The sequence below is a fragment of the Papaver somniferum genome, chromosome 5 (assembly GCF_003573695.1).
Source record: "Papaver somniferum cultivar HN1 chromosome 5, ASM357369v1, whole genome shotgun sequence".
Taxonomy (NCBI): Eukaryota; Viridiplantae; Streptophyta; class Magnoliopsida; order Ranunculales; family Papaveraceae; genus Papaver; species Papaver somniferum.
Window position 1 is genome coordinate 182803220 of NC_039362.1, and position 12581 is coordinate 182815800.

Consider the following 12581-nt stretch of genomic DNA (forward strand, 5'->3'; position numbering starts at 1 on the left):
CATCAAAATTAAAATCAAATTAATTTGAAATCCTAACATTAGAATCACTCACCTTAGATGATTTTTTGGATGAAATTCGAAATTGAAGAATGGATTTGTTTCACCTTGTAGTAACGATCAAACCCTTTTAATTTAAGCAATCGAATCGCAGTGAATCAATAAGAAGATCGAAAGGGGGTAAGAGGGGTTAGATAGGATTTTGAGAGGATGAAAATTAGAAAAGAAGAAGAAATGCTCGACTGGGACGAAGTTCTGAGAACTTAAACATGCGAAACGCGTACTGAGTATCCGTTTTTGGTCAAGTCAACGAGTTGACTAATACGCGTGCTTAATACCCGTTTATCACTATTCATCCGCGTACTGAATATTTGTTCAATATAGAAAAGGGATGAAACGGCATCATAGCAAGCTTGGCGTCCTTGTGCTATAGCTCTTATAGATGTAACTGGGTCGTCTCCTCTAAAAGTCTACAAATCCTAATAACTTGATAGAACTTTCAGCCGCAAAAACAAAAAACCATAATAAGTATAAAATGAGTCAAATGTATACATTTTCTTCTTTCTAGAAGATGATCTGTCAAAATCTATTTTTGGCATTTGTTGAATTGATTAAAGTCTTCGGTAGGAGCTGCAATAATTCTGATCTTCCCAAACAAACACCCTGTACCATATATTAACTTCGAACATTGACAAGTCAATGTATGTCGGTAACGGTAACGATACTGACATGAACAACGGCAATCTCGTCCGAATAAATCAGTTCGTCTAAACATTTATCAGTCGATCGAGCGAGTGGTTTAATCACTAAATCAACGGTATCTTTGACATTTTTCGAATCATATATACTAGTACAACATCCCATGGTCACAAAATCATAATTCTATCTTGTTTTATACTCCTTCCGTTTCAGGAAAAGTGATACTTTCACATTTTCAGTTCGGTCTATTTTTAAGTAAAAATGAAAAAAAATGAAAGTATCACTCTTCCTAAAACGGAGGTAGTATTATTTTGATTTCGGAAAAAGTGATAGGCTTTTTTTTTTTCTTCACTCCTGATCTGGCTTACCCCATAAGTAAAGAATTATTGTACGATATTTTTTAAAGGTTCATGCAGGAACGGTTGATCCCTAGTTAAGCTTCACTTACGAATTTGTTAGTTTTTAGGGAGTAACGCAAAAAGAAAACAGGAGACATTCAGGCCATGTAAGCCGACCACCCAGATTGCATGTGCACTGAATTTTCACTTTTACTGGAAGCAAAACAGCACCAATGAGCCAACGACAAACAAACACAAGAAACAATATTTTAAAGAATTGTGGAATATATCTTCTATTCCACTACAATCTCGGTGGAACTTGAAAACTAAGTCCCGTTAACGGTCAACAATGTCCGCCATTTAATAGTATTCCCGTGGCCAATGACACAACCATTTCTCCTCCACCTTATCTATCTCTCTATCTCCTAAAAAATCTATTTAAGAACACATCCAAAACTCCAGAGAGTATACACTCCAAAGAACCAAGAAAGTAAGCAATGGCATCATTCTTTTCATATCATCTCATCTTCATCATTTCACTTGTTCTCACTTTTACTTACGTCAATGCAGAAGATCCTTGGTGGAGCTTCTGCAATGACAACAAGAAAATAAACAGTACAAGAATCTCATCCAACATTGATCATATACTACCCAACTTAGTCTCTCATACTTCAGTTCAAGGTTACACCTTTCTCTCATCCGGTTCAGGAAATGACCGTGTTTACGGTCTCGCACAGTGCCGAGGAGATGTTTTGAACACTAAAGAATGCTCCAAGTGTATCGAAAAAGCTTCAATCCAAATCCAAAAAACTTGTCCCAACCAAGCTGATGCAAGAATTTTGTACGAATTTTGTTTCTTACGATACGATACTCAGAAATTTGTAGGAGAATTAGATACTTCTGGTGGTTTGATTTACTTTAACGTCGAAAACGTTACGGAAGACTCTGCTGTTTTTGAAAAGATACTTGGAGATTTAACGGATAAAGCTACCAGAGAAGCTTTGGATCGTAGAAACCCGATTGGATTTGGCAAGGGGCAAATTAAGTTATCGCCATTTGAGACATTATACACTCTGGTACAATGTACAAGAGACTTGTCTAAATTAGCTTGTTCGCAATGTCTAGCAACTGCTGTTGGAAATTATGCTGGGTACTGCAAGGATAAGAAAGGATGTCGCGCTATATATAGTAGTTGTTTTATACGGTACGAGCTGTATCCGATCTTTTACCCAGTTAGTTCCGTCAATACTACCGGTCAAAATGTCTATTCAAGACACCTGTTGTACCCATAGATGTATCTTTATAAAAATATTGAAAGTTTGGAACCAAATATTTAGCTTTTCTATCAAATACTTCATTACTATATCCGCGATTTTCACCCTCGAAATCAACACTGTTAATTGAGTATTGAGAGGAAGTCCAATGCGGTGATGGGCAGATTTGCCCATTTTCACCCCTTAACGGGACTGCCAAACTAGCAAACTAGATGGGGAAATCCTCAAATTTGAGATCAACTTGTGTGGATTGACTTTACCTGGGACGAGACTCCGCTCTTGTTGAGACGAGCAACCTGAGACGACCGGCTTACCTTGAGCAAACAATGACTCTTATTTCACTCCCTAAAAATTCAACCGTTTCCAATCTACCGCCATAATTTCTTATAATTTTACTTTCAAAAACATGAATGTTTTAGACAAACTATAAATTTCAAAATTTCATAGAAAAAATTTCCAGAAAGATGGCCAGCTCATCATAAGTACAAAATACTTCGTCGGTAAAAACTCGTGGTCCAAATATAGTCTGGATGAAGCTATTTGTAGAGGTTATGTAGCATTTATACTTGATCCTATCAATGGTATTCAACAACGATATCATACGCTTTGAGAGAGCATTTTTAAACAATTTTATCAAGAAACTGAAAATATGAAAAACCGTAATTTCGCCGGCTTGTCACGTTGCTGAGGTCTACAATCTACTGCATGATGCATCTCTCGGACTACATACAGTATATTGTAGACCTCTTAAGATTTTTTTTTCATGTTTTCTAGAAAAAACAAAAAAAATAAAAAAAATGTAAATGCAGATAGTTTGACTTTCTACTTTGACTGTTTTTCCACTGTAACAATTTAATTCTTCATAAATAATTATTTTTATGCACCAAAAGTATAAGAAATAATATGTTTACTAATATGTTTTACTCTTTTCTTTTTTGGAAGCATGTATTTATATATAAGAAGGATTAGTCTATAATTTTGTGTGGGTATATGGTACCCATAGAGTCATGGAAAATAAATTGACTAATACAAGATGGGATTGTCTGATCCCAAATTTTGGTTGATAGATTTCTCATTTGACTTCCATCTGCCACATGATTGGCCAAGCTGTCAGCCGCCTAATTTCCTTCTCGGTAGTTGTGCTGGATCGCTGACTGCGGAATTTGTTACATCCTATTTTCTATTTCATCAACCATTCCTGCGATGTACCACGGTGGAGCAGTAGGTAATGATGAATCAGAGAAGGTTTTCTGAATCTGTCTCAAACAGAACCTTTTTCCATTTCCATTCCTTTGCCGTTCTGGTAGCTAAGAGCAAAACCTAGGTTTCTGCTGTTAATGCAGTTGTAATTCCTAAAGGTTGAGCCAGAGCCATCACAGTTATTGTCCCTGACTTTCTGCAGATAAACTTGCGCCTGCAAAACGTGGATGGTCCCTGGCTTCCCCATCAGTATTAATCTTTATCTAGTTTAAGTTTCGTTTGGACCAACCACAAATATTTTTGATATTCTCCTGGTACTTCCAGAATCATTAGGTAATGGAGAGTCACCTGGTAGCACAGGAAATGAAGTTTTTAAAGCCCCAGAGTACTCTTGTTGTTGTTTTACGGCCCAAGCTATAATTTCATCTGATGTTGTTTGTTTTTGCCGGTATACCAACTCATTCCTACCCAACCGTAAGGTTCAGAGTAGAAAGCAGAGTGAGGATATGTCAGGTGTTGATGCAGATCATTGTAAGAGTTGGTTGATGGTTTTTTGAGGAATTATGTTGATTGCGATATAATTTTATAATAAGAAGTTGGTTAAAATAAATAAATAAATAAACAAATGAAAAGAGTTGTTGTGACGGGAAGGGAGACTCAGACTTCATATAAAATGTAAATGTAAATATGAGATCCCGTTGGATGGCCTAAAGTAAAGTCCACTCGCCACTTCCGGCACAAGATAACCTTAGACTGGGTCTTATGGGCATGCCTAAGCCCTTCCCAGCCATGAAAACCGTGGTCATAGGTGGGTCTTCCCGTAAGGATTCCCTAGTGTGCGGTAATCCCAGCGGGAAGACTCCGGATACGGCTAACCATTATCCGTTTTGAAAAAGTAGAAACAGGCCAATCGTTAACCGTTCTTCTTCATAATAACGAACAATCATTGTCTGTTCAAATGGGACGGTTAATCATCGACCGTTTTTCCTTTCATGGAACGGTAAATGGCTGCCCGTTCCTTGATATTTTTTCTTTTACACTTCATCTACACTCATTTGCAGTTTATTTATGTTTTCACAATAGTATTTACGCTAGACGGGTAGACACGGCTGAGGTTAAATATCGTATTTAGTTTGTGGAATATGGTTGTTGTAGTGTACACATGGAGTTTCTAAGTCGTATTTAGTTTGTAGAATATGTAAATATAAGTGACAAAGATGTGTAAACAATTTTATTTTATTTTATTTGGGTACTTAAACTAAGCAGTACATTAAAATAAAATTACTGGAAATTAAACCTAACTCACTATCGCAGGCATTGCGACTGCACTTAGTCGGTGCAACAACCCTTTAAACCGTTAGGTGTCCCTAACGGCCAAGTTTAGTCTCGAGAGGGTTTGCCAGAGATGTACCCACAAAATCTATAATGTTGGCGCAGCCGAACTAATCTTCGTCACCATCTTCACCCTCTTTACGACATAATATCTCGGGATCGTATTCTTCAGGCAACCTCTGCTTCAAGAGTAAATAACATTCGTATAATTGAAATTCTTTACCGGTTGCAGCTTCGTATCCATATTGAGAATGCACTTCCTATATTATATGACCAGATATTAAAATTATGTTATTAAAATTATGTTTTGAAAATTTAAGATGTTAGTCCAAAATTAGTACACTTACACAGACGTTCGTTATCCATCCAGAAGGCATGTTTCTTAAAAGTGGAACCAAAAAACTTAGGTATAGCTTAACCTTTCTCTTAATATTTGGAACCATGTTTTGTAAAACTCTAGATATTCTCTGGTGTGGGTTTCCGTTCCTAACCGTCAAATGTAGAACCACAAGCTCCCATAAGTTGACCCCTGAAACAATATTTCTTGTTTCTCCTTCAGTGACAAAGACAGTAATCCAAGACTGGATGATAGCTGCATCTTCAAGAAGAGTGAATCTGGCGACCATGTCTACTAAAATAATAAAAGGAGGTGCTGGAAATTAAAGAGAAGATATATCTAGTATAAATAAGATGTTGATAATTTGGTTTTGTTATTTTGGTATAGAGCAACATTATTTATAGTACATTGCCTGTCTTTTTGGTATCTCAAGTTTCAAATCTTACTACTGCTATTGTGGTCTAGTGTGGTCACTTTGTTTACTGATGCATTTATGTCGTGTCGAGTTTTCTTATCACCAGTTGTTGGTTTAGTCACATCACTCATAAATTTATTACACTATTTGTGAATCTGTAAGTGAGTTTTCTTATCACCACTTGTCAGTTTCGTCGGTTCACTCATTAATTTATTACATTCTTAAAGATTCGGTAATTGAGTTGACGTATCAATGTATTTTTCATCTTTCGACATATCAACTCACATCAATTATTTCGACATATATGTTCCTGATTTTATTTTCATTCACTTTAATACATGTCCATCTAGTATTCTAGTCAAGTGCAACTTGAGCATCGTCGTGATGTATTTGTATTTTTTGAATCTTTAGATCAATGTCTTAAATTTTAGTGAGTTTTCATAGTGATGTGTTTCTTGTTGCGTGAATTATATATTATTCAATTATTTTACTCTGCAGTACGGTAACATTTTATACTTTTCTATAAAATCCCCTGAATTGGATCACAAATAGCATACCCTCATTTCATATGCAATAAGATCTTCTACTAAGTTTTGTAAGAAAATATTTGTGATGAGGTTTAGTAATGAAGAAGATGTCGGTGTTGTGGAAGCATGGATTTTAGAAACTAATAGAGACACAATCCCAGGAAAAGTAAATCAATTAACCGAATTTTGGAACCGCGTTTTCCAAAAATTTTGAAGAAATTACCGGAAACGACAATAAAAAAACAAAGAAGTCAGTAACAAACAGATTTAACCTAATTAATACTGAAATCCAAACCTTTGTTACTATTCTGTTTGATATCAACTTGAAGCGTGCATCATTGTCATACGAAGTTCGAGTAAGGATATAATAAAAACTAGTTAATAAGTTGATTAACTATGTACTCTAATATCAAATGTTTTATGTTAAGTTATCATGTTATGTTTTCTTTTTCTTTTTCAGAAAATGAAAGCTCGAATCGAGTACCGCGAAGACACGAAGAAACATTCTAAATTTGATGCATTGTATGAGCAATTGAAAGATGTTGTACCTTTTTATATTCTTGAATGAATATATCCTTGCGAACATGTTTTTTAATAAGCATAATAATCTTAAATTCAAACATCAAATGGATACGATAGGATTAAAGTTAAAAAAAATACTCTAATTAAATAAAAGCATCTCGAAATTAAAATCAAAACTAATTAACAACACCACTAATTAACTAATAACCGAGACAATTAATTAACATTAAACAAGACAACTAATAACCAAGAAAACCAACTAACCATATTAAGCACGTCAATTAAAAAACTAATTCCTCTTGCATCTTTCTTACTGCATATTTCTTCATTCATGCAGCATTTCCATATCCGTTAATAATATTTCCATATCTCTATGCCTAATGGACATTTCTTCAGTGTGGGATTTTTTCTCTCTAGACAAGGTATCCCTTGTCTCATTTTCAACTAACTGGCGAATTAACTCATTTTCAGCTAATTTTTCTTCATGTTTGACTGCGTCCTTCTTCTCAAAATAATGAATCATGTTGTTTCATCCTCGTTCTGCAACTTTAGCCATGGAATTTTCCATTTTAGTCTTATCTCTGCTAGGTCCCCTTGGTTTATCTTTTGCAAAAAAGTGTGTTTGTGTTTGGGTTTCCGTTGCTGTATCTGTGCCATCACTATCTTCAATTTCTGAAACAACCATAGGAATCGGGGTGGACTGACTAGGTTCACCATGATAGTTTCTTAAATTCTCCGGGTCACAACCTTCAACATGCTGCCTCAAAACTGCGAAAACCGCGCTATGTTTCCAAGGTTTCCCCCCAATTCCTTCAACAAACTTCATTCTTGATTCTATGTATTGTAGTCATATTTAGGAAAGTGTCAATGAAGTAAACTTCTGAGTTAGTATTATCATATGAAATTAAATAAAAATTAGTAACATTGTTTGTATGACAAAACTTACGATTTGTTCGTCAGTCCATCCACTAGGCGGGTTCCTGGGAAAAGCCGCAACAATTGCAGCAAATCTTCTGCAATATGTTTTGAGGGCACTTATTCTGTTTTGAAGCGCTTTTCGAGTCCGGTTTGTACGTATGCCAAAAGGGCGGTGGTATTCCGGTTCGATTTTATCCCAGAAAGTTTCTGAATCTTGATACCTCCCAGTTTGAGGGTGAAAACGGTTTCTGCTGATTTTGGTAATTTCGGGTGTGTGGGTGAGAAACGAGTCTAAAACCTAAACAATGTACTGCAAGGGAGTACTTTAGATTCAAGAGATCAATCTGTACAAATCCGTCCTAAACCAAGAAATGGTCGTTCCAGACTTGCTTGGGTCACAAAGAGGAGGAGAAGGGTTGGTTTTGGGGAGGGAAGAGAAGAGAATGTTGAGACCAGAATAGTTGATTCTGGAAGAGTAGTTGTTTTGTGACTTGCATCAGAAAGTTGGAAGCTAACAGATGGGAAAGCTAGCAAACGTTTTCCGAGTGTTGTATGCTCCTAAACAGAACTTGTTGTTCGGTGGAAATAGGTAAGACCTATTTATACAAGTCGAAGTGAAACGTACTCTGGTATCGTAACAATGGAAAACGGATGAGTAAATGGGAGAAGGTGGTAACCGGTAACGCCTGGTATTGATGTTCCATAAAGAAAGCGTTTTCCCATTACTCCCTGTATTTACTAACCGCCTCATCCTTATGACACTGTCTTGTAACGGGCGTAATGTACACCGCACGCTTCTTCTCAAATTTATTTTTGAATTTGAAAAGAAGGGTGCCCTTTAACCAGAGATGGGGTGCGAATAGCAATTGGGGTGGAAATAGTAATTTTTCTGGGTTCCTCAAGTATATTTTTGGGGCGTTTCCGGTGCATTTCTAGGGCGCTTCCGGCATACTTTCGGGGTACTTCCGGTTCACTGTTTACAGAGGTCCAAATGCCACATTTTCAGTCACTTTCGCCGCAAAACCTTATTTTTCCAAAAACACCTACAAATAAATAAAATACCATAATAAGTACAAAAATGGGTACTAACAATATATACAATTGGGCTATATTAGACACATAAATGTGTCTATCAAATACCCTCAAACTTATTATTTGCTAGTCCCGAGCAAATCAAATAGAAAATAAAATCCTAACTCACTGTCGCAGGCACCGTCGATTGCATTTAGCGTATGCAACAAGCCTTTAAACCCCTAGGTGGCCCTAGTGGCCGAGTTATAGTCTCGGGAGGGCTTACAAGAGATATACCCACAAAACCTTAATACTCCATACCCTAGCTATCTACAACGAACCTTGGAAGGCACTAAAGAATCTCCTTGGTTGGCATACAATCATTGACTATAGGAGGAAGTACCCTGATGCGAAATTCCAATTGTTGTACACGAGTTTGCACTCAAGCATACTAAAATTCATATATAAGTGACAGAGCTCTACTCAGATAGTTGCACTATGGACATCATATTCGGAGTCAAACTAATCATATGGATAGATCAAGAAGATGGATATAGAAAAACATAGATGGTTTTGATTTTTACTAAGTGAACGGCGTTTCCCATATCTGTCTGAAGGCCTACGCCAAAATGAACCTATCCTAATGGATTGAGATACTAGTCTGACTAATATCAACACACTGGCATATACAAGGGTACCAGTGGTCGATAACCTAATTCTAGGTCAACACAACTGGCATATACAAGGGTACCAGTAGTCGACTTTATTGAATTTATTCCTTTTGGTCAAATGGTCTGGTCTCAAATTTTTTTTTTCAATTTTTTTTTTTTAAATTTTTGTTTTTCAACTTTTTTTTTTCTTCTTTTTTCTTTTTTTTTCATGGTATCTCAATCACTCTAATCACCCTAGCATTGGTAACAACTTGAATCGTGGGCCCCACCTATCACTTAGAGAAACATGGTTTAAAAACAAAATAAAATAAAATAAAAATGAAAGTGAAAAGGACTCAACGAGATATGGTGAAACTATCATGTTATTTCTAACACCTGAGCTCTGTACTTTTATGAATAGACTATATAGATGTTTTCATCTAATCAGATTGGTTCCTCAACTCCTACAACCAAGATGCTTCCATCCACTTAGATTAGTTAGTGCAAACCCTAATATGCATAAATTTCTAGGCTCTGGAGTTTAATAATTGCAACTAAAAAGTTTCTCCCATACCCCCAAACTTAAATCTAACATTGTTCTCAATGTTCTAAAGATGAAATTAAAAGCATGAACAAGGAGAAACGGTTACTATTTGAAGCAAAAGAGTTAAGGAAGGATATTACTGTGTTGCATGAGATTGGGTTACCTCCCAAGAAGTGCTAAGTTTAAAGTCTTCAGCCAGACTTAGAAAAGGATTGGTCAACTCGAACCATAAAGTAACAGTCGAAATAACTGTGGGTCTTTAAAACCAAATAGAGCTGACCATATGAAACTGCAGTGAACCAAGAAAATGGACAAGAATAGCATTCCCTTACCTAGTTTCCTGAAAACTATCGCTAATTGCGGTTCAGGTTCAGGTTTTATGAAAGGGTCTAAATATAATATTTCCATTGGTTGCGTTTCTTTATAGATGGGATCCGCATCACTAGGTCTTAGAGTCTGTAAAAACTCAAATACGAACTTAGAATCACGAAGTAATAACCTAAATAATTTCGGATCCTCTAAGTCAATCATATATCACTTACATAGTTGACCACAGTGAGAGTAGTGGTCATTCTTAAGAAAATGTGTCGATTCTATTAATCTAAAGTACTTAGGCTTAGTCTCATAACTTAATATTCGACTCATTTGAAACGTTCCCACAGTTGGAAGAAAACTATTTGGTGGGAAAACAAAGTCAATCTGGGTATCATAGCCTTGGAAAACCACATCAACCATAGGATGGGTTTCTAATAACTGAACTCCTTCATGGACATCATTAGGCTCAGAAAACGAGTATGAAGGTAATCTTGTAAAATGGTCGAGGCACAGATATCAAGTCCTAAGTGTGGGGACTTTCTGAGAGTTAAAGGTAAGGCACTAGGGAAGTGATAATCACCCCCAAACTTAGAGTTTTCAGTTTCTCTAGATAGACCTCTAATTATTTCTTGAATTTCCGTATCTTCAAAGTCCTTAAAATATTCAAGAGATTCTTCTAAGTTATTATCAGGTAGTGCATCTTTACTCATCTCTACGGGTCTATCTTCTTCTTCCAAGACTATTGTTTCTAAGTCGCTAGACTCTAAAACAGTATTTTCGAAATGAACCCGTTCCTCTAACCCACTATCGGCTTCGTAATCAAAAGGAAAAACTACATCGTCTAAAACGGTGGTATCCCTAATCAAATCCTCGTCCTTTTGAATAGGTGAATAATCATAAAAATTATTTGGATTTGAACTAGAAATAATATAATCACTATACAGCTCAATTGGATTACTAGACTCCTGATCACTATGCCTACATATTTCAGATTCTTCATTACTGCTATCCTCATCATCATAGTACGAAGATGATTGAACCTTATCTAAATAAGTAGTGTCTTTTATTCTAATCTCGTCCTCTAAATTAGGAAAATATTCACTATTTACATCAAGGGTAAAATTGGAAACACTATTTTGGAAATTTAGATCTTTTAGAGAAGTTCTATTCTGGGTCTCTAACAAAAGCTTTTGGGCCGACTCACATGAATTCATGACGTAATCTAGGAAATCAGGTAAAGAAAGTTCACTCATTACATTATTTTCGTCCATAACTAAGTTATTTATTTAGCGAACTTACGTGATGTCTCAGCTAACTTACGTGTCGACTCAAGTAAAGAGGAATCAGCAGAATTTTTCTCGTATGACTGATGGTTGTGAGGATAGTGATTGGGTTCACCATGGTATGAACCATAACCTTGAAAAGTTTGGTGTTCCCAACCACTATTCCCACCATGGTAATAAAACTGATGATGTCCATATTCAAATTCAGGTCGATATTCATTGTATTGGCTTCTATCATACCAGCTCGACATTTTTAATTGTAAGGGAATTCTACACAATCACAAACAAGGCTGACTCGACCAAATCAAACCTATAAAATCTAGCAAAAAAAAAGCATGATGGCTCCACTTAGATTGTTTCTAGACCAGCTTCTATCTATCGAAAGGGAATTCGTTACAATTAAAGCAAACCCCTCTGGAATCAATCCGAGTCAAAGTAAGTTGAATTGAGGCGAGGGAAGCTCAGTGGAGCTTTGATACCCAAGGCCTCACCGCTATCACAAGGCGGCGCAATCACGCATTCAACTCACAGAAACCATCATGAACTTTGGAGTGTGCTTAAAGAGCAACCAATATTTTTCGAACGAGTTTCCTATTAAGCTCGTTACCTTATCGGTCTCGTTCTATTCCAAATTTTAAGCTTGGGTTCGCGTTAGGTTTCGTTTTCCTAAGGCGGGCAAGAAGGGAGCGGTGATGAAATCCAAACCCTTATCTTGTATTGGCCAGGCCTTACCCTTTACTAGGAATTTAAAAACAGTCCAAATTCGTCCTCAATCAATGAATCACCTTAAGGAATACAGTAACTCGCTTACAGGAGATTCGCGAGTGTTTCGATGGACTTACCTCCCGTACCAGAAGGGGGATGAACCGTTGAAGTCGACTCGGGCCATGACTTCTATGTCATGTACGAACCCGAGGGGCCGAGATGATATAGTAATCGTCGTCCTTCCCTGCACACAGTTTATATAATTTTTTTTTATTTTTTTTAATAATAATACCCTTCCGTAGGGTTAAAAAAAGAATAAAGTCCAATTGTCCAGAATAAAGTCCAAATAAAAAGTCCAAAAATTACAAAAACTATGAAAAATAAAGCCTATTTACAAATTCTAAAAAAAATAAATAAAAGCTATATACAAAAAAAATAAAAAAAAAATTAAATCCTAAAAAAAAAAAAAATTATGTCTTTTTTTTTCTTCTCCTTTAGCTTTTAGCTTTAAGCT

General features: G+C 36.2%; 1 protein-coding gene across 1 annotated transcript; it reads left to right on the forward strand.

Annotated features, from left to right (window-relative positions):
- Positions 1–1463: 1463 nt before the first annotated feature.
- Positions 1464–2379, forward strand: LOC113278294 (cysteine-rich repeat secretory protein 55-like). The gene has a single exon (XM_026527176.1). The coding sequence runs from the start codon at positions 1532–1534 to the stop codon at positions 2324–2326; it is 795 nt and encodes a 264-aa protein (XP_026382961.1). The 5' UTR covers positions 1464–1531; the 3' UTR covers positions 2327–2379.
- Positions 2380–12581: the final 10202 nt, after the last annotated feature.